Source organism: Oratosquilla oratoria, chromosome 22 (genome assembly GCF_046742065.1).
Source record: "Oratosquilla oratoria isolate Oo_2021 chromosome 22, ASM4674206v1, whole genome shotgun sequence".
Taxonomy (NCBI): domain Eukaryota; kingdom Metazoa; phylum Arthropoda; class Malacostraca; order Stomatopoda; family Squillidae; genus Oratosquilla; species Oratosquilla oratoria.
This window is the reverse complement of record NC_134798.1, coordinates 33,448,270-33,474,715: the sequence shown is the minus strand read 5'-3', so window position 1 is coordinate 33,474,715 and position 26,446 is coordinate 33,448,270. Positions and strand designations below refer to the sequence as shown.

Sequence of the window (26,446 nt, the reverse complement as noted above, 5' to 3'; positions counted from 1 at the left end):
CTCATGCAGGAAATTTTTTCGATTTGTATTGATTTCATATAGATTTTTATAAATTTTAAATGCTCGGAAAAAAATGTGCTGGATAATTGAAGTTGCCGGATACCTGAGTGCCGGATAAGAGGGCTTTTACTGTATGCTGAGAAGAGATGACAGTGAAAGGTGGAGAAGATCAGTGGGGGAATCTATTACTTGACATGACCATGGAACATACAATGACACAATGGGTAAAAGTGAGCACTAGATTTAGAAATAATGAAGAACCATCAAGACTAGATCTAATATTTATGTCATAACCTGAAATAGAAGACAAAATTGAATACAAGACACCAATTGCAAAGAGTGACCATATACTACTCGAGTTAGAGTTAGAAGAGGAAATATCTATAAAGAGAAATGAGAAACACAGAAAGGACAGACTGATGTATAGCAAAGCAGACTTTGAGAAACTTAAGAATTTTTTTTCTAAGCAAACTGGGAAAAAATCTACAAAGATGAAACACAAGTGGAAGAAATATGGATGATTCTGATGAAGATTTACAAAGGAGTGAAAAAATATGTACCAAAGCAAAAACAAGAGAGAGTGTACATAAAATATTGGTTTAATAGAAGGTGCAGTGAGGTGAACGATAGAAGAGACAGAGCTTGGAAGAGATAGAGAAAAGACAGGAAACCCAGAAAGTGGCAACTATATGTTAACCAAAGAAACGAATATGAAGAAAAACGTAAATATGAGAAAGACACAATAAATAAATGTAAAAATCAGCCAAAACTATTCTATAGATATGTAATTGGGAAACTGAAAAACAAGCAGGAAATAATGAAACTACGCCATGGGAATACTGAATACATAGAAGATACTGAAATGGCAAAAGTTATGTGCAAATATTTTAAGTCAGTTTTCAATAGAGAAAAAGTAAAACCACAGGTTGAAGGAAGAGAAGTGAAATCCCCCCCATGAAGGAAATAATAATAACGTGCAAATAAATAATGGATCAAATACCAAACCTTGATGTCAGAAAATCACATGGCCTGGATGGAATAGCAAATTGGATATTAAAAGAATGTAAAGAACTAGTAGACGAAATATATAAAATATGTTGTTCACTCAAAGAAGGAAAAATGCCACAAGACTAGAAAAATGCTGATATTGTATCCAATCTATAAAGTAGGAAATAAGGAAGACCCAACAAATTACAGGCAAGTTTCCCTTACAAGCACAGTAGCAAAAATCTGTGAAGTTATAAAAGACAGAAGGATAAAACATCTGGAAGAGAATAATATACTAAATCCGAGACAATTTGGATTCAGACAAGGAATGCCAGAACTAACTGGATGTGGAGCGATACGAAAATGGGTCAATACAAGCATAGCTCTCGTCCTATAAAATACTAGGTAAATACCACAAATTTGATCTGATTTTTACTCAAGGCTACTAGATATAATACAAGAAAGGGATGAATGGCCTGATTGCATTTTCCTAGATCTACAAAAAGCTTTTGATAAAGTCCCCCACAAAAAAACTACAGTATTCAAAAAGATGGAAACCATACGAGGGATACAAGGTAAACTACAGAAGTGGATGGAGGACTTTTTGTATGAAAGAAGAATGAGGGTAGTGCTCAGAGACAAGACTTCTATTTGGGAAGAGGTAATTAGTGGAGTCCCACAAGGATCAGTACTGGCTCCAATAATGTTTGCCATTTACATGAATGACATGGGAGTAGAAAGTTATATGAGCTTTGCAGATGATGCAAAATTGTTGAAGAAAGTGAATACTGAAACAGACTGCGAATCATTACAGAGAGATCTAAACAGGGTTTGGGAATGGAGTCATAAGTGGGAAGTGAAATTCAACACAGAAAAATGTAGCATAATGAAGTTTGGAAAAAGTAAAAAAAAAAAAAAAAGGATACCTGGAAGGTATAAAATTTGTGAAAAAGAAGTTAAGAAGGATCTGAAGAAGGCCTGAGAGTGATTATCACAAAAGATATGTCCCCAGACAAACATATAAACAAGATTGTCAGTGAAACCTACAACTTACTGAGAGCAATAAAAGTGCCTTTTACCTACTTTTCTAAATCCAAATTGCCTTGGATTTAGTACATTGTTTTTTTTCCAAACGCCTTACCAATCTAATTTTGATTATTCTTTCACAAATTTTAACTATCATACTTGTAAGAGAAACTGGTCTATAGTTAGTAGGGTCTTCCTTGTTTCCCCCTTTATATATTGGTACTATATTTGCTCTTTTCCAATCTTCTGGAACTTTTCCTTCTTTCAATGAACTATTTATTAGACTATGTATTTTGTCTGTTAGTTCATTCCTGCATTCTCTCAAAATCCAGTTTGCCATTTCATCTGGTCCATGCGATTTTCTGATATCAAGTTTACTCAAGTGATTCATTATTTCATTCCTTGATACTTCTCTTTCATAGGGGGACTTTCTCCTCCCACTCGATATCTCTAGGTTGTATGTTCTCCCTCGTAAACACAGATTTAAAATGCTTGTTCATAATTTCTGCCATTTCTATTTCCTCTGTGTATTCAACTGCTCCTTGTCATAGTTTCTCTAATTCTTGTTTGTTTTTCAGTTTGTTGTTTACAAATCTGTAAAATAGTTTTGGTTGGTCTTTACATTTTTCTTTGACATCTTTTTCGTATTTTCTCTTTTTTTCTCTGCACACCTGTGCATATTCATTTCTATAATTATATATTTTCCATTTTTCAGGTCTTTTGTCTTTTTTCCATTATATCCAAGCTTTATCCCTTTTGTCTCTTAACTCCCTACATCTTTTGTTGTACCAACCCATTACATATTATTTTTCTTGTTTTTGTCTAGGGACATACTTTTCCACTCCTTTATGAATTTTTGTCAAAATATTCCATTTCTCTTCTACTGTTGTTTCTTCCTTGTGTATTCTTTCCCAGTCTGCTTTTTGAAAGAATTCTCTTATCTTATTATCTTTTTTTTTCATACATCAACTTCCCTTTCTATACTGTTAATTTTGTTCATGTATTTTTCTCATTTAGTTCCAGTTCAACCAATATGTGGTCACTTTACTTATTGGTGTCTTATATTTAATCTTGTCCACTATTTCGGGTTCTGATGTGATTATTAGGTCCAGTCTCGATGGTTCTTCCTCATTTCTATACCTAGTATTCTCTTGTATCCACTGCGTCATTGTATGTTCTATAATCATATCAAGTAGTACGTTTCCCCATAGGTCATCTCCACCCTTCACTGTCATCTCTTCCCAGCAGATTTCTTTACAATTAAAGTCACCCATTATAACTATTCTTCCTCCATCTTCCAGTATCTTAGTGTTATCCTTGTGTCTTCTAACATATTTTTGTGTTCTTTCTCTTCCCACGAAGCTGTTTTAGGAGGCACATTATTTACTACAAACTTCCTGCTCTTCCTATCCTTTTCCTCCACTTCCATCATAATCATCTCTATTCTTTCCATATGTGACATTCCTCACATTTATATCCTTCTTAGTCAGGAACATAACTCCACCCCCTTGTTTTACCTCTCTGTTTCTAATCCAATAATTATATGCACCATGTCCTACACTGTTGGGTGGTAGTGAACCTTTCAATTTTGTCTCTACAATTCCCATTATGTCCTGTTCTTTTTCCTTCAGGTAATCATTCAGTTCATTCAAGCCTGTTATTAAGCCATCTATATTAGTGTAAGACACTTTTAATTTTCTGCTACTTCCATTGTTTTCTTTTTCCCTTCTGTTTTTCTCTGCTTTGAACCATTTCCTCACTTTCATATTAACTACTCTCAAGTAGAATTTCTCTTTTTCTGATTCTGTTCTTTTCTCGTTTTGTCCCCTTAGCTTCTAGTCTTTTTGTTTTCTCATCCTCTCTTTCCTCTTTATTCATTTCTCTTTTTATCCATACCTGTTTATATTGGTCACTTAATTGGTCTGGTCTTATCTGTATTGTATTTCCCTAGCCTATATATTTCTTCTATTTCTTTCCCTGTTTCTGGTTCATCTTCTTGAACTACTTCTAACATCTTATTTACTTTTTCGTTTTCCTCCTTTATTCTTGTAGTCCTATTTGGATTATACTTCTCTTCCATCCCTAATATAATTATACATTTCTTTTTATCCGCTAAGTATCTTACTATATTCTCCTCCTTCATCACTATAATAACTGTGCCCTTAGTTTGTTCTTTCATCTGCTGTTCCATTATACCTCTAGATTAAATTTTATTGTTCTCTTGTACTTTTTTCCGACCACTTACCTCTTTTGCTATGGACTCTTTACTCTCTTTATCATTCCTCTTTAATTCCTCATTCTCTTCATTTACTTCTCTTAACTGTCTTTTTACTTCTTCTATTTCTTTAATTAGGTTTTGACTCTCTTTAGTTCTTTCCATTATACCTCTAAATTAAATTTTATTGTTCTCTTGTACTTTTTCCAACCACTTACCTCTTTTGCTATGGACTCTTTATTCTCTTTATTATTCCTCTTTAATTCCTCATTCTCTTCTTTTACTTCTCTTAACTGTCTTTTTAATTCTTCTATTTCTTTAGTTAGGTTTTGATTCTCTTTAGTTCTTCAAGTTTATCAACTCTTTGGGTAACTAGAGTTAATTGGTTAAACCTAACCTCCCATGTTTCGTTCATTTCTTTTAGTTTCTCCTCTAGATTTACTAGTCGGGGGAGGTTGTCATTTCCTCCCTCATTAAATCCATGGAAATAATTATCTTCACCTTCCATTGCACTGCTCTTATCTATATTTCTAATTTTTACATTTTTACTAATCTCTGACATCAACACTGTCGTCTGCCCCTCTCTTGTTGACATGCTGTCTGACTTCCTGGGCCCCTTCATCCCCTTCCTCATTTCCTTCCATTTCCCTCAGTAATCCCTCCCCTTCTCAATTTTCTTCACCTTCCCACTACACCACAAGCTTTCCCATTCCCTATTAATACAACAAAGGTACTACCTCATTGTTGAGATTGATGAAACTTGCAGTTTTCTTGGAGTTCCAAACTTTGTTGTCACTTCAACCAACGTCTGTGTATTTACAGTTGTATTTTACGGGAATGGGAGCTATGCTCGTGGAGTCCCATCTTCATATCTCATTTTATCTGAACTGTTTTTAAGTTTATGTATTGTTTTTACACTCACCATTTTCTCATCTAACTTGTTCCAAATATCTATTACTCTGTGAGGAAAGCTGTTCTTTTTCAGATCTCTTCTATAGCTGTCTTTCTTGATTTTCTTTCCGTGTCCTCTTGTATTTTTATCATCCCATTTTATTAGATCCTCTCTATCAATAGTTTCTATTCCTTTCATGATTCTGTAAATAGTTATTAAATCTCCTCTCTCTTTTTGTGTGTGTGTGTGCGTGTGTTGCATTCGTGTATTTACCTAGTTGTATAATATGGGAAGGGAACTATACTCGTAGTGACCCGTCTTTGTATCTTTCAGCATCAAGTTTTTTTCTTAAAATCTTGAATAGTGTTTGCACACACACAGTTTCTTTATCTAATTTATTCCAGATATCCACCACTCTACGTAGTAGATACCTGGAATTATCCTTCTTGAGTTTCTTTTCATGTCCTCTTGTTTTTCCATTGTCCCATTTTAATAAATCATCTCTATCTAGGATTTCCATTCCTTTCATGATTCTATAGTCAGTAGATCTCCTCTTTCTCTTCTTTGTTTCAGAGTTGGTAGTTCCAATTTGGACAACCTTTGTTCCTATGTTAATTTGGAGAGAGTTGGTGCCATCTTTGTCATTGCTCTTTGTATTCGAATTTCTTTATATTCTTTTTAGTACTGGGTGTCCATAGTGTTGTAAAAAAGTCTCTACTGAACCAAATCACAAGTTTCATACTTCCAAAATCAGGAACAGATTTTTGTGTATTTTTTTTTTTTTTTTAAAGAGGTGACTAAATTTGTTTATTGCCATAATATCTAGGATTCCATTGTATAATCCAAATGATTGGAGATTATTTCTAGATAGTTCTAAGTGCAGCCTGAAGTATGTTCTACTACATAATGGCAATGTCTATGCAGCTGTTCCAGTAGGTCATTGTGTGTGTTTATGAGAGGAGTATAACGACTTTAAAATTATGATGGACCTATCAAAATATCACAAGCACAACTGGACAATTTGTGGGGACCTCAAAATCATGAACTTCTTCCTTGGTCAACAAAGAGGATTTACAAAGTATCCCTGCTTTCTTTGCATATGGGACAGCCAAGCTAGAGACAAGCATTCCAGAAAGAGTGGCCCTTTCTTGAGACTCTCGAAGGTGATTTACCATATATTGTCAATGATCCAATTATCAGTTGAGAAAAGATCATATTTCCTCCTCTCTAAATCAAGCTGGGCCTGATGAAACAGTTTGTCAGATCATTTAATGCTGGCAGTGAATGCTTCCAACACAGTCTTGGTTTTTCCTGCTTTGTCATTTGAGAAGATCAAGGCAGGTTTGTTTGATGGACCACAGATTCGTGCATTTGTATGTGATCAAGACTGTTAGAAAGATGAATAAGGAAAGGAGAATGTGGATTTCATTTGTGGCAGGAATGGAAAACTTTCTCAATAATAAAAAGGCTGTATGAAACCCTTGTAACAGCCTTGTTGTCAGCTTTTTATAACCTTGGATGCAACATGTCAAACTCCATTTCTTATACAGTCATCTTGATAGATTTCCTGAGAACTTAGGGGCAGTGAGTGATGAGCAAGGCAAGCTGTGCCATCACGACCTCAAGACTATGGAGGAGCACTACCAAGGGAGACGGGACAAACATATGATGGCAGACTACGGCTGGAACATTAAACAAGACTACCCTGAGACAGTCCACAAAAACAAGAGCTTCAAGCTCAAATTCCTGCCTGACTAGAATGTAAATGAGCTTTGTATCTTCATTGCAACCAATTTTTTACCTAAATCTAGACTATGTAACATTTTCTTTTTTTTTTATTCATCACCTAATTTAATGCAAGTTTAATCACACATTTCTTCTTATAGATGACAGTGCCAGTGAGACAAGATAAAATTTTGATATTTTGAAATACCTGGATTGAAAAAAAAAAAAAAAAAAAAAAAAAATTGAAATCATTACATTTAAAATAGATAATACCAATGCAAAAAAAAAAAAATTCTGAGCTGTGTAATGTTTCTTATTTATGTCAATGACATGATGGAAGGTTCAACAAGCTATACCAACATGTTCACAGGTACAAAATCATGAGAAGAGTGAGAAATTATGACTATACACTATTACAAAAAGATCAGCAAAAAAATACACAGGAGTAATGTGCAATTTCGTTTGGGAAAGTTCCAATGTCGCTCTCGCAAATCCAATAGTGGGAACGATCCCCCACAAAAAAAATTGCTCCCGCGGCAAGATTCAACGTTTTTCATGCATTATCCATCATTTGGCAATCCCTGAATCCCATCACCATTGATGAAAGGATCAGAGCAAACACAACTTACCCGTGATCAATCATTGCATTATCAATCGATATCATAAACGCAGCGCATCAATCAACTTTAATTTGTTGATGTACGTATGTGTGTGTACGCGGTATAGCTGCTAGAGTTCAATGGCTTACCTAGCCTAGCTTTGTATCAGCTGCATGCGTGCGTATAATAGTACATGTTGACTAGACTCTACACAACTACTGTGCTACATAATGTCACTAGTTTTGAATTGCATGGTACCTGTATGCAGGGAAGTTCATTGGTTGCATGCAGCTAGCTGCCCAATCAACGCACTGACTACATGTACAATGCACCATACCCAATACCACATCACTGCATGCATACGTACACTGTACATATGCAAACTCGCTCGGGGCCTACGAGGGAAACTGGGAAATCCCATTTATAACCTCGGTTGCGTATTTATGAGAAAACAAATTAGAATCAAATGTTTGGTTAGTAATTGAAAGTAAATAAATTTAAGTATAAATATGAACATTTGATAATTATATATTTAGTTCATAAATATTAATCTTTGTAGGGAGAATAAAAAATACAAAAATAAAAAATTATTTGTTAGCTAGCTTAGCTTTATGGTAGCTAGGTCTACGTTTGTACGTCACGTCTGTGCCAAACTTTCGATGATCGTACATCATGGAGCGATTTCTAGTTAAGCGAGTGAAGATGAGTGAAGATGGTTTGCCCTCAGATTCAGTCTTTTCAGAATCGAGGGAGAGTGTTTTGACGGCAGGAACCACTTCTGGACCAGCAAAGCCTAATTCAAACTCTACGGGCAAAGGCCAAGGAAAACGAAAGCCAATAAAGCATGAATCTACTATACGCTCGTGGAACCTAGATTGGCTTGAAGTGGATCGGGGCAGCGAAGGTACTCTTAATGGTGTATTGCAAGGCTTGTTGTGCATTTCCACCCCCAACCACTGCCAGTGGAAACAGAGGCACTGTGCCGATCAGTTTCAACTGGGATGCCAACATATTAAGAAATCGAACCCGCAAAAACATGACTCTGGAAGTATAAAAAATCGCTCTGGTAATTAAAAAAATGGCTCTGGTGGGGGGGGGGAATGAAAAATGGCTCTGAAAAAAAAAAGTATTTTTTTTTCCTGAAAAAGATCTAGACACTATTTTTGTCTGAATCAAAAATGAAAAATTAATTTCAATACCAAAAGATGCAAAACACTGGAAATAGGCAATAGCTGAAAAACCCATCCTTAAACTATTCCTTGGGAAGTGAGCCCATAACAAAAAAATAAAGGAGAAAGATTTGGTAGTGTTGATAAAAGACAAAAAAAAAAAAAAGACAGCCTGTCACCTGACAGACATATAAGCAGGATTGTGGGAAAGATAAACTAGGGTTAGCAGGGCACTAAGGAATCGAAACATCAAAGTCATATGGGCCCAATGGAATAGTGAACTGGATATTGAAAGAATGTATAGATGAACTTACAGACAAAATACAGAAGATAATTGACTTCTTACTCAAAGAAGGAAAAGTACCACAAGATTGGAAAAGAGCAAATATTGTACCAATATTGTATTGTATTATGCCTAGTAGTTTTGAGTAAAAACAGATCAAATTTGTGGTACATGATCTTCTCTGTCTAAATCCAAATTGTATCAGATTTAGTAAATTGTTCTCCAGATGTTTTATCCATTTAGTTTTTATAACTTTTCACAAATTTCGTCTACCGTGCTTGTATGGGAAACAGGTCTGTAATTTGTTGAATCTTCTTTATTTCCTCCTTTATAAATTGGTACTATATCAGCATTTTTCCAGTCTTCTGGTATTTTTCCTTCTTTGAGTGAGCAACTTATTATGTTATATATTTTGTCTGTTAGTTCTTCTTTACACTCTTTTAATATCCAATATGCTATTCTGCCCAGACCGTGAAATTTCCTGACATCAAGGTTCATTATTTGATCCATTATATCTTTCCATGTTACTATCATGTCCCTCATGGGGGGGTCACTTCTCTCCCTTCATCCCAATGTTGCATTATTTCTCTAGTGAAAACTGACTTAAAGTGTTTGCTCATGATTTCAGCCATTTCTGTATATTGGCCTAGTTTCACTATTTCCTGTTTATTTTTTAGTTTCCCATTTACATATCTAGAGTAGTTTTGGCTGATCCTTACATTTTTCTATTGTCTTTCATAGTTTCTTATTTCTTCCCTGAGTATTTTTGCACATTTGTTCCTTTGATTAATATTTGCCACTTTCTAGTTTTTTTTGTCTTTTCTCTATCTTTTTCAAGCTTTATCTCTTATGTCTTTGGGATGAATGGGTTGATTGTCTGTTCCTACATCTACAAAAAACTTTTGATAAAGTCCCACACAAAAAACTATAAAGAAAACTGGAAACCATAGGAGGGATACAAAGTAAACTATTGAAATGGATGGAGGACTTTTTGCCCAGAAAAAAAAAAAAAATGAGAGTAGTGCTCAGAGATAAGAGTTTTAATTGGGAAGAGGTAATTAGTGGAGTCCCACAAGGATCAGTATTGGCTCCAATAATGTTCTCTATGTGAATGACATGAACGAAGATGTGGAATGTTACACGAGTTTCTTTGCCGATGATGCAAAATTGTTAGTGCTGAAACTGACTGTAACTTACTACAAAGATATCTGAATAGGGTTTGGGAATGCAGTCAGAAGTGGGAAGTGAAGTTTAACATTAAGAAATGTACCATAATGGAATTTGGAAAAAGTAAAAGGATATCAGCACAATATGAAATTGGTGCATAGGAAATAATGAAAGTGGGATCTCAAAAAGACCTGGGGGTGTTCATCACAGAAGATATGTCCCATGACAAACATATAAACAAAATTGTCAGCAAAACCTATAACTTGTTAAGATCAATAAAAGTGTCTTTTACTTACTTGGATGAGAAAATGGTAATGAAAATAATAGTCACACTGATATGGCTTAGATTGGAGTATGCAGCAACATTATAGTCACCCAATACTAAAAAGAATATAAGGAAGAGTGAGAGAGTCCAGAGAGCAACTACAAAGATGGCCCCAACACTATCAAAAATGTCATATGAAGAAAGATTGTCAAAACTAGAACTACCGACTTGGGAACAAAGAAGAGAAAGAGGTGACTTGTTGACCATCTACAGAATTATGAGGTGTGGAAATCCTTGATAGAGATGACTTACTAAATTGGGATAAGAGAAACACAAGAGGACATGGTAGGAAACTCAAAAAGGCCAGTTATAGAAGAGGCCTGTGGTGGATGTATGGAACATACTAGACAAAACAATAGTGTATGCAAAAACAATACAAGAATTTAAGAGCAAATTAGATATGGCAAGATACAGAGTTGGAACACCACGAGTGTATCCTTCCCATAAGATACAACTAGGTACACATACATAAAACTGGGTCTTGGACAGAGACAGATCACTTCAAAATGTTAAATGATACTAAATCTTCATTAAACGAGATGCTAATGGATGGAAGTAACGCAGTACTCATGGGTGACTTTAATTGCAAAGAATTACAGTAAAAGCTCTCTTATCCGGCATCACTGGGACCAAAGGCATGCCGGATACTCAAAAATTCCAGATACTTGAAGGGGTTGCTAAAGTAAGTGAAGGGGTACAGAGATATGTCTACAATCACCCCCTTTACTCACTATCAATGTCAATTAACATATAGTATTACATATCGTAACATAAACAAAGCATCACATGATTGTGGCGTCACGACCTCACTTGCCAACATACATTTCATCACTAGACACTAACCTTCTCTGTACTTTTCTTTTCTGAAGGGGTTACTAAAATATGTGAAGGGTTACAAAAACACTATGCCTACAATCAACTCAATTTATTCACTATTAACATTTAACATAACATAAATATTTAACTAAACATAAAAAAAGCACATAAACAAACAAAACCACCTCCAGTTTATCACTATCCTCTGTACTTGTTTGCCGCTCTTTCTTTCCCTTACACTTTAAAATAGTTTCATATGTCAGCTTGTTTGCAGTTTTTTCCTCCTTATTCCATGCCGAGTCTTGAATCGGTGTAGCCAACCATCTGAGAACTGGCATGTTTCTGCTTCACCAATCTTCTTTGCTAGGTCGCGTCCTTTTTCTTGCAGCGTGGGGCCTGTTATTGATACTCGTTCGGATCTTTTCAGGCAAAACCACTCGTACAACACTCAGTCAATCATGTCCCCACACTGATATTGTAAAGTGTGACAGTTTTCAGCAGCTTTTGGGGTATCTGTCCCCTTCATAAACTCACGTAACTTCTTCTATTGGGCCTTAATATTGTAGATGGTTGATGAGCCTATACTGAATTTGTCCATGAGTATTTTTCTGTTTTCCCCTTTCTCTAAACATTTGCAAATGTCCACCTTCTGCCTAAGTGTAAGCACATCACATTTCCGTTTATCAACCTTGGGCATGATGAAAGTTTACAGGGGGACACTTGAGGAAGAATGTAGCTAAACTGAGCGGAGACAAACACAAACGTGGCACATGTGAGACTGAACAGCATGGGCAGTGGGCTGTGGCGGGTGGCACGAAACTGACTCAGACAGTGGTGCGCTCTGGTAACTGTGGGAACAATTAGAGCCTCATGCAGGAAATTTTTTCGATTTGTATTGATTTCATATAGATTTTTATAAATTTTAAATGCTCGGAAAAAAATGTGCTGGATAATTGAAGTTGCCGGATACCTGAGTGCCGGATAAGAGGGCTTTTACTGTATGCTGGGAAGAGATGACAGTGAAAGGTGGAGAAGATCAGTGGGGGAATCTATTACTTGACATGACCATGGAACATACAATGACACAATGGGTAAAAATGAGCACTAGATTTAGAAATAATGAAGAACCATCAAGACTAGATCTAATATTTATGTCATAACCTGAAATAGAAGACAAAATTGAATACAAGACACCAATTGCAAAGAGTGACCATATACTACTCGAGTTAGAGTTAGAAGAGGAAATATCTATAAAGAGAAATGAGAAACACAGAAAGGACAGACTGATGTATAGCAAAGCAGACTTTGAGAAACTTAAGAATTTTTTTTCTAAGCAAACTGGGAAAAAATCTACAAAGATGAAACACAAGTGGAAGAAATATGGATGATTCTGATGAAGATTTACAAAGGAGTGAAAAAATATGTACCAAAGCAAAAACAAGAGAGAGTGTACATAAAATATTGGTTTAATAGAAGGTGCAGTGAGGTGAACGATAGAAGAGACAGAGCTTGGAAGAGATAGAGAAAAGACAGGAAACCCAGAAAGTGGCAACTATATGTTAACCAAAGAAACGAATATGAAGAAAAACGTAAATATGAGAAAGACACAATAAATAAATGTAAAAATCAGCCAAAACTATTCTATAGATATGTAATTGGGAAACTGAAAAACAAGCAGGAAATAATGAAACTACGCCATGGGAATACTGAATACATAGAAGATACTGAAATGGCAAAAGTTATGTGCAAATATTTTAAGTCAGTTTTCAATAGAGAAAAAGTAAAACCACAGGTTGAAGGAAGAGAAGTGAAATCCCCCCCATGAAGGAAATAATAATGTGCAAATAAATAATGGATCAAATACCAAACCTTGATGTCAGAAAATCACATGGCCTGGATGGAATAGCAAATTGGATATTAAAAGAATGTAAAGAACTAGTAGACGAAATATATAAAATATGTTGTTCACTCAAAGAAGGAAAAATGCCACAAGACTAGAAAAATGCTGATATTGTATCCAATCTATAAAGTAGGAAATAAGGAAGACCCAACAAATTACAGGCAGGTTTCCCTTACAAGCACAGTAGCAAAAATCTGTGAAGTTATAAAAGACAGAAGGATAAAACATCTGGAAGAGAATAATATACTAAATCCGAGACAATTTGGATTCAGACAAGGAATGCCAGAACTAACTGGATGTGGAGCGATACGAAAATGGGTCAATACAAGCATAGCTCTCGTCCTATAAAATACTAGGTAAATACCACAAATTTGATCTGATTTTTACTCAAGGCTACTAGATATAATACAAGAAGGGGATGAATGGCCTGATTGCATTTTCCTAGATCTACAAAAAGCTTTTGATAAAGTCCCCCACAAAAAAACTACAGTATTCAAAAAGATGGAAACCATACGAGGGATACAAGGTAAACTACAGAAGTGGATGGAGGACTTTTTGTATGAAAGAAGAATGAGGGTAGTGCTCAGAGACAAGACTTCTATTTGGGAAGAGGTAATTAGTGGAGTCCCACAAGGATCAGTACTGGCTCCAATAATGTTTGCCATTTACATGAATGACATGGACATGGGAGTAGAAAGTTATATGAGCTTTGCAGATGATGCAAAATTGTTGAAGAAAGTGAATACTGAAACAGACTGCGAATCATTACAGAGAGATCTAAACAGGGTTTGGGAATGGAGTCATAAGTGGGAAGTGAAATTCAACACAGAAAAATGTAGCATAATGAAGTTTGGAAAAAGTAAAAAAAAAAAAGGATACCTGGAAGGTATAAAATTTGTGAAAAAGAAGTTAAGAAGGATCTGAAGAAGGCCTGAGAGTGATTATCACAAAAGATATGTCCCCAGACAAACATATAAACAAGATTGTCAGTGAAACCTACAACTTACTGAGAGCAATAAAAGTGCCTTTTACCTACTTTTCTAAATCCAAATTGCCTTGGATTTAGTACATTGTTTTTTTTCCAAACGACTTACCAATCTAATTTTGATTATTCTTTCACAAATTTTAACTATCATACTTGTAAGAGAAACTGGTCTATAGTTAGTAGGGTCTTCCTTGTTTCCCCCTTTATATATTGGTACTATATTTGCTCTTTTCCAATCTTCTGGAACTTTTCCTTCTTTCAATGAACTATTTATTAGACTATGTATTTTGTCTGTTAGTTCATTCCTGCATTCTCTCAAAATCCAGTTTGCCATTTCATCTGGTCCATGCAATTTTCTGATATCAAGTTTACTCAAGTGATTCATTATTTCATTCCTTGATACTTCTCTTTCATAGGGGGACTTTCTCCTCCCACTCGATATCTCTAGGTTGTATGTTCTCCCTCGTAAACACAGATTTAAAATGCTTGTTCATAATTTCTGCCATTTCTATTTCCTCTGTGTATTCAACTGCTCCTTGTCATAGTTTCTCTAATTCTTGTTTGTTTTTCAGTTTGTTGTTTACAAATCTGTAAAATAGTTTTGGTTGGTCTTTACATTTTTCTTTGACATCTTTTTCGTATTTTCTCTTTTTTTTCTCTGCACACCTGTGCATATTCATTTCTATAATTATATATTTTCCATTTTTCAGGCCTTTTGTTTTTTTTCCATTATATCCAAGCTTTATCCCTTTTGTCTTTTAACTCCCTACATCTTTTGTTGTACCAACCCATTACATATTATTTTTCTTGTTTTTGTCTAGGGACATACTTTTCCACTCCTTTATGAATTTTTGTCAAAATATTCCATTTCTCTTCTACTGTTGTTTCTTCCTTGTGTATTCTTTCCCAGTCTGCTTTTTGAAAGAATTCTCTTATCTTATTATCTTTTTTTTTCATACATCAACTTCCCTTTCTATACTGTTAATTTTGTTCATGTATTTTTCTCATTTAGTTCCAGTTCAACCAATATGTGGTCACTTTACTTATTGGTGTCTTATATTTAATCTTGTCCACTATTTCGGGTTCTGATGTGATTATTAGGTCCAGTCTCGATGGTTCTTCCTCATTTCTATACCTAGTATTCTCTTGTATCCACTGCGTCATTGTATGTTCTATAATCATATCAAGTAGTACATTTCCCCATAGGTCATCTCCACCCTTCACTGTCATCTCTTCCCAGCAGATTTCTTTACAATTAAAGTCACCCATTATAACTATTCTTCCTCCATCTTCCAGTATCTTAGTGTTATCCTTGTGTCTTCTAACATATTTTTGTGTTCTTTCTCTTCCCACGAAGCTGTTTTAGGAGGCACATTATTTACTACAAACTTCCTGCTCTTCCTATCCTTGTCCTCCACTTCCATCATAATCATCTCTATTCTTTCCATATGTGACATTCCTCACATTTATATCCTTCTTAGTCAGGAACATAACTCCACCCCCTTGTTTTACCTCTCTGTTTCTAATCCAATAATTATATGCACCATGTCCTACACTGTTGGGTGGTAGTGAACCTTTCAATTTTGTCTCTACAATTCCCATTATGTCCTGTTCTTTTTCCTTCAGGTAATCATTCAGTTCATTCAAGCCTGTTATTAAGCCATCTATATTAGTGTAAGACACTTTTAATTTTCTGCTACTTCCATTGTTTTCTTTTTCCCTTCTGTTTTTCTCTGCTATGAACCATTTCCTCACTTTCATATTAACTACTCTCAAGTAGAATTTCTCTTTTTCTGATTCTGTTCTTTTCTCGTTTTGTCCCCTTAGCTTCTAGTCTTTTTGTTTTCTCATCCTCTCTTTCCTCTTTATTCATTTCTCTTTTTATCCATACCTGTTTATATTGGTCACTTAATTGGTCTGGTCTTATCTGTATTGTATTTCCCTAGCCTATATATTTCTTCTATTTCTTTCCCTGTTTCTGGTTCATCTTCTTGAACTACTTCTAACATCTTATTTACTTTTTCGTTTTCCTCCTTTATTCTTGTAGTCCTATTTGGATTATACTTCTCTTCCATCCCTAATATAATTATACATTTCTTTTTATCCGCTAAGTATCTTACTATATTCTCCACCTTCATCACTATAATAACTGTGCCCTTAGTTTGTTCTTTCATCTGCTGTTCCATTATACCTCTAGATTAAATTCTATTGTTCTCTTGTACTTTTTTCCGACCACTTACCTCTTTTGCTATGGACTCTTTACTCTCTTTATCATTCCTCTTTAATTCCTCATTCTCTTCATTTACTTCTCTTAACTGTCTTTTTACTTCTTCTATTTCTTTAATTAGGTTTTGACTCTCTTTAGTTCTTTCCATTATACCTCTAAATTAAATTTTATTGTTCTCTTGTACTTTTTCCAACCACTTACCTCTTTTGCTATGGACTCTTTATTCTCTTTATTATTCCTCTTTAATTCCTCATTCTCTTCTTTTACTTCTCTTAACTGTCTTTTTAATTCTTCTATTTCTTTAGTTAGGTTTTGATTCTCTTTAGTTCTTCAAGTTTATCAACTCTTTGGGTAACTAGAGTTAATTGGTTAAACCTAACCTCCCATGTTTCGTTCATTTCTTTTAGTTTCTCCTCTAGATTTACTAGTCGGGGGAGGTTGTCATTTCCTCCCTCATTAAATCCATGGAAATAATTATCTTCACCTTCCATTGCACTGCTCTTATCTATATTTCTAATTTTTACATTTTTACTAATCTCTGACATCAACACTGTCGTCTGCCCCTCTCTTGTTGACATGCTGTCTGACTTCCTGGGCCCCTTCATCCCCTTCCTCATTTCCTTCCATTTCCCTCAGTAATCCCTCCCCTTCTCAATTTTCTTCACCTTCCCACTACACCACAAGCTTTCCCATTCCCTATTAATACAACAAAGGTACTACCTCATTGTTGAGATTGATGAAACTTGCAGTTTTCTTGGAGTTCCAAACTTTGTTGTCACTTCAACCAACGTCTGTGTATTTACAGTTGTATTTTACGGGAATGGGAGCTATGCTCGTGGAGTCCCATCTTCATATCTCATTTTATCTGAACTGTTTTTAAGTTTATGTATTGTTTTTACACTCACCATTTTCTCATCTAACTTGTTCCAAATATCTATTACTCTGTGAGGAAAGCTGTTCTTTTTCAGATCTCTTCTATAGCTGTCTTTCTTGATTTTCTTTCCGTGTCCTCTTGTATTTTTATCATCCCATTTTATTAGATCCTCTCTATCAATAGTTTCTATTCCTTTCATGATTCTGTAAATAGTTATTAAATCTCCTCTCTCTTTTTGTGTGTGTGTGTGCGTGTGTTGCATTCGTGTATTTACCTAGTTGTATAATATGGGAAGGGAACTATACTCGTAGTGACCCGTCTTTGTATCTTTCAGCATCAAGTTTTTTTCTTAAAATCTTGAATAGTGTTTGCACACACACAGTTTCTTTATCTAATTTATTCCAGATATCCACCACTCTACGTAGTAGATACCTGGAATTATCCTTCTTGAGTTTCTTTTCATGTCCTCTTGTTTTTCCATTGTCCCATTTTAATAAATCATCTCTATCTAGGATTTCCATTCCTTTCATGATTCTATAGTCAGTAGATCTCCTCTTTCTCTTCTTTGTTTCAGAGTTGGTAGTTCCAATTTGGACAACCTTTGTTCCTATGTTAATTTGGAGAGAGTTGGTGCCATCTTTGTCATTGCTCTTTGTATTCGAATTTCTTTATATTCTTTTTAGTACTGGGTGTCCATAGTGTTGTAAAAAAGTCTCTACTGAACCAAATCACAAGTTTCATACTTCCAAAATCAGGAACAGATTTTTGTGTATTTTTTTTTCTTTTTTTAAAGAGGTGACTAAGTTTGTTTATTGCCATAATATCTAGGATTCCATTGTATAATCCAAATGATTGGAGATTATTTCTAGATAGTTCTAAGTGCAGCCTGAAGTATGTTCTACTACATAATGGCAATGTCTATGCAGCTGTTCCAGTAGGTCATTGTGTGTGTTTATGAGAGGAGTATAACGACTTTAAAATTATGATGGACCTATCAAAATATCACAAGCACAACTGGACAATTTGTGGGGACCTCAAAATCATGAACTTCTTCCTTGGTCAACAAAGAGGATTTACAAAGTATCCCTGCTTTCTTTGCATATGGGACAGCCAAGCTAGAGACAAGCATTCCAGAAAGAGTGGCCCTTTCTTGAGACTCTCGAAGGTGATTTACCATATATTGTCAATGATCCAATTATCAGTTGAGAAAAGATCATATTTCCTCCTCTCTAAATCAAGCTGGGCCTGATGAAACAGTTTGTCAGATCATTTAATGCTGGCAGTGAATGCTTCCAACACAGTCTTGGTTTTTCCTGCTTTGTCATTTGAGAAGATCAAGGCAAGTTTGTTTGATGGACCACAGATTCGTGCATTTGTATGTGATCAAGACTGTTAGAAAGATGAATAAGGAAAGGAGAATGTGGATTTCATTTGTGGCAGGAATGGAAAACTTTCTCAATAATAAAAAGGCTGTATGAAACCCTTGTAACAGCCTTGTTGTCAGCTTTTTATAACCTTGGATGCAACATGTCAAACTCCATTTCTTATACAGTCATCTTGATAGATTTCCTGAGAACTTAGGGGCAGTGAGTGATGAGCAAGGCAAGCTGTGCCATCACGACCTCAAGACTATGGAGGAGCACTACCAAGGGAGACGGGACAAACATATGATGGCAGACTACGGCTGGAACATTAAACAAGACTACCCTGAGACAGTCCACAAAAACAAGAGCTTCAAGCTCAAATTCCTGCCTGACTAGAATGTAAATGAGCTTTGTATCTTCATTGCAACCAATTTTTTACCTAAATCTAGACTATGTAACATTTTCTTTTTTTTTTATTCATCACCTAATTTAATGCAAGTTTAATCACACATTTCTTCTTATAGATGACAGTGCCAGTGAGACAAGACAAAATTTTGATATTTTGAAATACCTGGATTAAAAAAAAAAAAAAAAAAAAAAAATGAAATCATTACATTTAAAATAGATAATACCAATGCAAAAAAAAAAAAAATTCTGAGCTGTGTAATGTTTCTTATTTATGTCAATGACATGATGGAAGGTTCAACAAGCTATACCAACATGTTCACAGGTACAAAATCATGAGAAGAGTGAGAAATTATGACTATACACTATTACAAAAAGATCAGCAAAAAAATACACAGGAGTAATGTGCAATTTCGTTTGGGAAAGTTCCAATGTCGCTCTCGCAAATCCAATAGTGGGAACGATCCCCCACAAAAAAAATTGCTCCCGCGGCAAGATTCAACGTTTTTCATGCATTATCCACCATTTGGCAATCCCTGAATCCCATCACCATTGATGAAAGGATCAGAGCAAACACAACTTACCCGTGATCAATCATTGCATTATCAATCGATATCATAAACGCAGCGCATCAATCAACTTTAATTTGTTGATGTACGTATGTGTGTGTACGCGGTATAGCTGCTAGAGTTCAATGGCTTACCTAGCCTAGCTTTGTATCAGCTGCATGCGTGCGTATAATAGTACATGTTGACTAGACTCTACACAACTACTGTGCTACATAATGTCACTAGTTTTGAATTGCATGGTACCTGTATGCAGGGAAGTTCATTGGTTGCATGCAGCTAGCTGCCCAATCAACGCACTGACTACATGTACAATGCACCATACCCAATACCACATCACTGCATGCATACGTACACTGTACATATGCAAACTCGCTCGGGGCCTACGAGGGAAACTGGGAAATCCCATTTATAACCTCGTTTGCGTATTTATGAGAAAACAAATTAGAATCAAATGTTTGGTTAGTAATTGAAAGTAAATAAATTTAAGTATAAATATGAACATTTGATAATTATATATTTAGTTCATAAATATTAATCTTTGTAGGGAGAATAAAAAATACAAAAATAAAAAATTATTTGTTAGCTAGCTTAGCATTATGGTAGCTAGGTCTACGTTCGTACGTCACGTCTGTGCCAAACTTTCAATGATCGTACATCATGGAGCGATTTCTAGTTAAGCGAGTGAAGATGAGTGAAGATGGTTTGCCCTCAGATTCAGTCTTTTCAGAATCGAGGGAGAGTGTTTTGACGGCAGGAACAACTTCTGGACCAGCAAAGCCTAATTCAAACTCTACGGGCAAGGGCCAAGGAAAACGAAAGCCAATAAAGCATGAATCTACTATACGCTCGTGGAACCTAGATTGGCTTGAAGTGGATCGGGGCAGCGAAGGTACTCTTAATGGTGTATTGCAAGGCTTGTTGTGCATTTCCACCCCCAACCACTGCCAGTGGAAACAGAGGCACTGTGCCGATCAGTTTCAACTGGGATGCCAACATATTAAGAAATCGAACCCGCAAAAACATGACTCTGGAAGTATAAAAAATCGCTCTGGTAATTAAAAAAATGGCTCTGGTGGGGGGGGGGGATGAAAAATGGCTCTGAAAAAAAAAAAGTATTTTTTTTTCCTGAAAAAGATCTAGACACTATTTTTGCCTGAATCAAAAATGAAAAATTAATTTCAATACCAAAAGATGCAAAACACTGGAAATAGGCAATAGCTGAAAAACCCATCCTTAAACTATTCCTTGGGAAGTGAGCCCATAACAAAAAAATAAAGGAGAAAGATTTGGTAGTGTTGATAAAAGACAAAAAAAAAAAAAAGACAGCCTGTCACCTGACAGACATATAAGCAGGATTGTGGGAGAGACATGTTGACTACTGCAGAAGATTAAAGTGGTTTTTCACCTTATGGATGAAGTGATGATGAAAAAACTCGTAGAATTTCCAATTCGTCCAGGATTGGAATACAAGTCAGTAAAGTGAGACCTCTCGTTAACGGACGTTAATTAGCTGTGTTTGTGGTGTTTTCGCCGTGTTTTCGGTGTTTTAGAGTGGTTTTTGGGTGGCTTAGTGATTGCACACACTAAACACCAGCACCACAAACACAGCTAATTAATGTCCGTTAATGAGAGGTCTCACTGTAGTATGGTCCCCACACAGAGTAAAGGATATAAACAAGATTAGGAGAATACAAAGGGCAGCAACCAAAAAGGTTCTCAACCTAGTAGTTAAACCATATGAGGAGAGACTAAAAGCACTGGGTCTACCAATGTTGAAAGCTTGATGAGAAAGTGGTGATATGATTACAGTATTCAGGACACTAAAGGGGACAAACTACAGTGACATAAGAGATCTCTTGATTAAGGATAGGAGGGCTTTAGGAGGTCATGAGAACAAATTAAGAAAGACTGCATGTCTAAAGAATGTAAAGAAATGCAGTTTTCCATAGAGATGTTTAAATACTTGGAATAGCTTAGATGATATACCCCAAGCTGGAACAATATGTGAAAGCAAATTTAAATATGATAACTGAAAATCAAGGATACAGTACTAAGTCAGAATTGTTTATGAATTTGAGGCCAGGTATGATAAATTGGAGAACAAGAGATGGGACCCAATAACCATTGCTCCTTTCCTATATACTACAATTAGGTAAATACATTAGGTACAATTAGATAGATACAAAGTGGCAGTTACCAACAAGTCTATCAAAATAAACATGTGAGGATGGAGCCTTTATCAGTATGACATTTTGCATATTAAATTTTTTCAAGTTCATGTAATTGAAAAAGCTGTAATAAGCAAAACTTCATACCGATAAAGGCTCTGTCCTCACATGGTGGTTATTTTGATCAATACAAATTCTCCACAATAATGGAGGGTTGACTGTAGTATATAAATAAGGGACACGGGAATAGATTGGAGAAATTATGGGTCTGGTTTCAAATTGGAACTTTTCATTTTTATCATTATGTTTGATAATTGCAGTTTTCATCATCACATCCATCTTATTGCACCAATTACCCATAATGGTGGAGGACTGACAGTACATGGAAAAATAGTGATACTTATTGTATATTTCTACTGATACTGATACATACGGGAAAGGAGGATGATTGTAGCAGTATGGGCAGAATGTATAACTCTTGCCCTTTGCACCTCCTGACCACAGGAGCAGTTGAAAATCATCCAGAGGGCAACGGTGTTCCTGAAATTCCCGGATGACTCCATTCTGTGGCACAGAGTAAGTGTCGTCACATGCCACACAGTGCAGACGCATGGGTTTTGTCTCAACAAGCTTTAGATACCGACGACACTTTCCACACCTAATGAATGGAGGGTGAAGTGCAAAGATGAGGATAAGTTAGTGAAGTAGCTATTCTTTACTATCAGGTAAGAATTACCCAATGGAAACATTAAAAATATATATATATATATATATATATAGTATATATTATATATATATATATGCGTGTGTGATATATATATATATATATATATATATATATATAATTATGTGTATATATATATGTATATATGTGTATATATATATATTATATATATATATATATATACGTATACATATATATATATACACACACACAATATATTTACATTTATATATACATTGATATAATCCCAATATCAATATTACTCCACTGAGGGAAATAGCAGACAAAACAAAATATACCTTATAATCACATTTTCTTTATTACAAAATAATTCTCAATCCAGGTAAATAGAGGACAAAAGTTAACTAAGAAATGCCAAGAACTAATTTCCATCATATAATAAAATCTGAAGGTAACTTTCACCATAAAGTTAACTTTTTAAACACAACACACTCATTCTATACCAGGTGCATTTCTTCTTATTATGGATAATCCTATTCAGCTTAGGAGTAAAACTTAGAATGCTGGAGTCATAATCAATTAAGGGTCATTTCAATCCATCCTTCAGCAGAATAAAACTGTTTGGCATAATGCCAAAATTTCTGTAAATTATATTGGTGCTGATGAAGTTAAAAGGGTACAGACTCGTGGTAGACACTAATCATGAAATGAAGATGGTAGTAGATGAGAAAAGGTGAGCATATGTGAATTGGTTCTGAAGTAGGAATCAGGAAGCATATGATAGGTACAAGAACAAAAGGAGGCAAAGAGGAGAGCAGATGCAATATGGGGTAAGACAGAAAATTTTGAAAAGAATAAAAGGATGTTTTGGAAGGAAAATAAGAGAGCAAGAGGGATAAGGGGAAGATGGATATGGTATTTTTGAGTTGTTGAATGTGGAAGAGGATAGGGAGACACAAAGAAAATGACTAATGGTAGAAAAAAATTGAAGAGATATAGGAAAAGATGAGGTAAATGGAGTTTTGAAAATGATAAGAGCTGATGAGGCCCCTGGATTGGATGGGTTTCATGTGGAGGGTCTGATAAAGTGAGGTACAGTTACAGTGGATTGGCCTGTATGGTTATCTAATGTGAGTATATGGGAGGGGAGAATGCTGGAGGACTGGAGGAGTGCTTGTAATAATTCCACTTTACAAAGGAAAAGGGGACAAATTTTAGTGTCATAGTTTTAGAGGGATCAGATTGTTGAGTGTAGCTGGAAAGCCATATGGAAGGGTTTTCATTGAGATGATTAGAAGAGAAACAGAGGGACTAATTAGTGAGAAGCAGTGTGGATTTAGAAAGGTAGAGGGTGTGTGGATCAAATTTTTGTGGTGAGGCAGATTTGTGAGGTGGTTTTGGCAAAAGGATTTTGAGAAGGCTTATGACAGGGTAGACAGGAAAGCATTATGGGAGGTATTGCAGCTATATGGGATTGGGGGAGAGCTGTTAAGGGCAGTCAATTTTTGAGAGTAGTAGATCTTGTGTTAGGATTGCAGATGAAGGGAGTGAGTGGTTTGAGGTTAAGGTGGGGCTGCATTAGAGCTGTCTCATGTCGCCACAACTGCTCAATGTGTACATGAATGGGAGTTAAATGCAAATATGATGACAGGGGTTTGGAGATGGTTAGAGATAGTGGAGGGAAGTGGGAGGTGAGACACTTGTTTCTCACAGATAACACTGCCCTTGTAGTGGGGTCAAATGAGGGATTAATGCAGTTAGTGGCAGAGCTTGGGAAGGTGCCTCTGTGAGAGAGTGATCCAAGAACCATGGGCCACCAGACCCTGATTTTGTGCTCAACCAGCCAACCTGGGCTTCCAACACTGCCTGCCAGGAGTTAGATTTGTCTCCCTCAGCCATGGTAACTCAGAGGGAGATGAATCCAACTCCCAGGAAACCCAGATCGGCTGGCTGAGCACAAAATCAGGGTCTGGTGGCCTGTGGCACTTGGATCACTCCTAAGGAACTACTCAACTATAATATACAGAAAAAACATTGCTCATTAGGTCTCACCTCCTATTTTCCCTTAGCCTCTAATTCATGTACAGATCCAACTTAATCTATATACTTGATTTCCAATTCTCATACACCTAGATCTCTTAATCCAACACTTGCCAACTACTAATTGTGTGGATGTCTGGGCCCAGGACATAAACCCACTTTGGGAATTGGTGTTTTATGTCCTGGGACAATTTCCAAAGTGGGTTTATGTCCTGGGCCCAAATGATCACACAAGTGGCAGTTGGCAAGTGTTGGATTAAGCAACCTAAGTTTATTTAGATTTGAATTCGAGTATTGTTCCAGCTTGGCTTATATCACCTAAGCTATTTGAAGTATTTATGCATCTACATGGAAAGTTGAATTTCTTCACAACCTTCCTTACTTTGTTCCTATGAACTCTTAACCCCTTCACTCTGGGCCAAAATCTCGTGGGCAGCATTAGCTGCCAGACGTGCGATGTTGCGTCATAATACTCGCATTATAAAAAATAAAGTCACCACTGTATTGCTCATTCTCTCTTTCACCCGTGAATTTTGATAACCATAGAAAATATGATGAAGCCAGTTTACAGAGTATGGGGGTCACGCAGGTACAACTACAATAAATATAATCAAGACGCCGACATTGGCATCCTCACATAACCACTTGCTCCTCATGACACCTACGTAGGCGTCATCGTATAGAAGGTGTTAAAGCCCTCCCTTCTTTAATCAGATCTCTTCTGTCAATGCAATCTATCCCTCTTTAGTGACCTGAATACTGTAATCATTTTACCTCATTCTCTTTGATATTCCAAAGTTGGTAGACCCAATGGTTTTAGTCATTCTTCATATGGTTTACCTGCCAGACTGAGGATCAGTTTGGTTGCTGCCCATTATATTTCCTGATATTGCTTATATCTTTTACTCTGTGTAGGGATCATACCACTGATACATATTCCAGTCTTGCATGTATCAGGGCTTTGATGATATAGCGAAATTGCACTCTAATCTTCTGCAGCAGTCCATATGTCTCTCCCACAATCCTATTGATATGTCTATCAGGTGACAGGCTGTCTTTTATCAACATTCCCACATTTTTCTCCTCTTTTGCTTTTGTAATGAATTCTCTTCCAAAGGAATAGTGGATGGTCCTTTGCAGTTATTACCCATTTCCAGTACTTTGCACTTTTTGGTACTGAAATTCATTTTCCATTCTTGGCTCCATGCAATAAATGTCTAGATATTTTTCCAATAGTCTATAGTCCTCCTCGTTTTTTACTCTTTTCAAGATTTTGGCATCATCTGCAAACAATGTTGGCATAGATTGTACCTTCCATTATGTCACTGACATAGACAACATTATTGGTGCAAACACTAGACCTTGTGGAACTCCACCCGTTACTGACCTTCACCTTGACATCTTATCCTTTGATACTGTCCTCATGTCTCCAAAAAATATTTCATCCATTCTAGTAGTTTGCCTCTCAGTCATCTAATGTGTTCCAATTTCCACATAAGTCAACTATGAGGTATTTTATCTAGTCTTCTCTATGTTGAGGCACAGTCCACAAACCCTCTCTCTCTCTTGTAGCACATCAATCACTCTTGAATAAAAGATTAAGAGGTTTGACACACATATCCTTCCAGATCTGAGGCTAAAGTGACTGTCTTTAGGAATGTTCATCTTTTTGAAATATTGTTCCATCGACTTTTTACAATCCTTTCACATAATTTCGTTCTTGTGCTGGTCAGTGAGCCTTTAATCTAATGATGTCTCCTTACTTTTGAGAATTGGTACCACATTTGCCCTTTTCCAATCATGTGGCACTATGCCTTCTTTCAATGAACATATGATAAGACTATGAATCTTGTCCACTAGTTGTTCCCTACATTAAGTATCCAATATAAGATATCTTCAAGTCCTGAAACTTTTATCACATCCAATGATCCCAAAAGATTGAGCATTTCCCTTATTTCTACATTTATATCTTCCGTCTATACAACAAGGGCTTTTTCTCTCTTATAAGAAAAGTAGTACATCAAA

At 35.9% G+C, this 26,446-nt stretch overlaps 1 protein-coding gene across 4 annotated transcripts in view; it reads right to left on the bottom strand.

Annotated features, from left to right (window-relative positions):
• Positions 1–26,446, bottom strand: part of Top3beta (DNA topoisomerase 3-beta) — a 140,492-nt gene that overhangs the window by 12,937 nt on the left and 101,109 nt on the right. For 3 of the 4 annotated variants that reach the window (XM_076205730.1, XM_076205729.1, XM_076205733.1), the window contains one exon: positions 22,130–22,354. The exons of the other annotated variant lie outside the window; for it this stretch is intronic. In XM_076205730.1, coding sequence (XP_076061845.1) covers positions 22,130–22,354 — 225 coding nt within the window. The remainder of the gene's footprint in view (positions 1–22,129; positions 22,355–26,446) is intronic. 4 annotated transcript variants of the gene reach the window in all.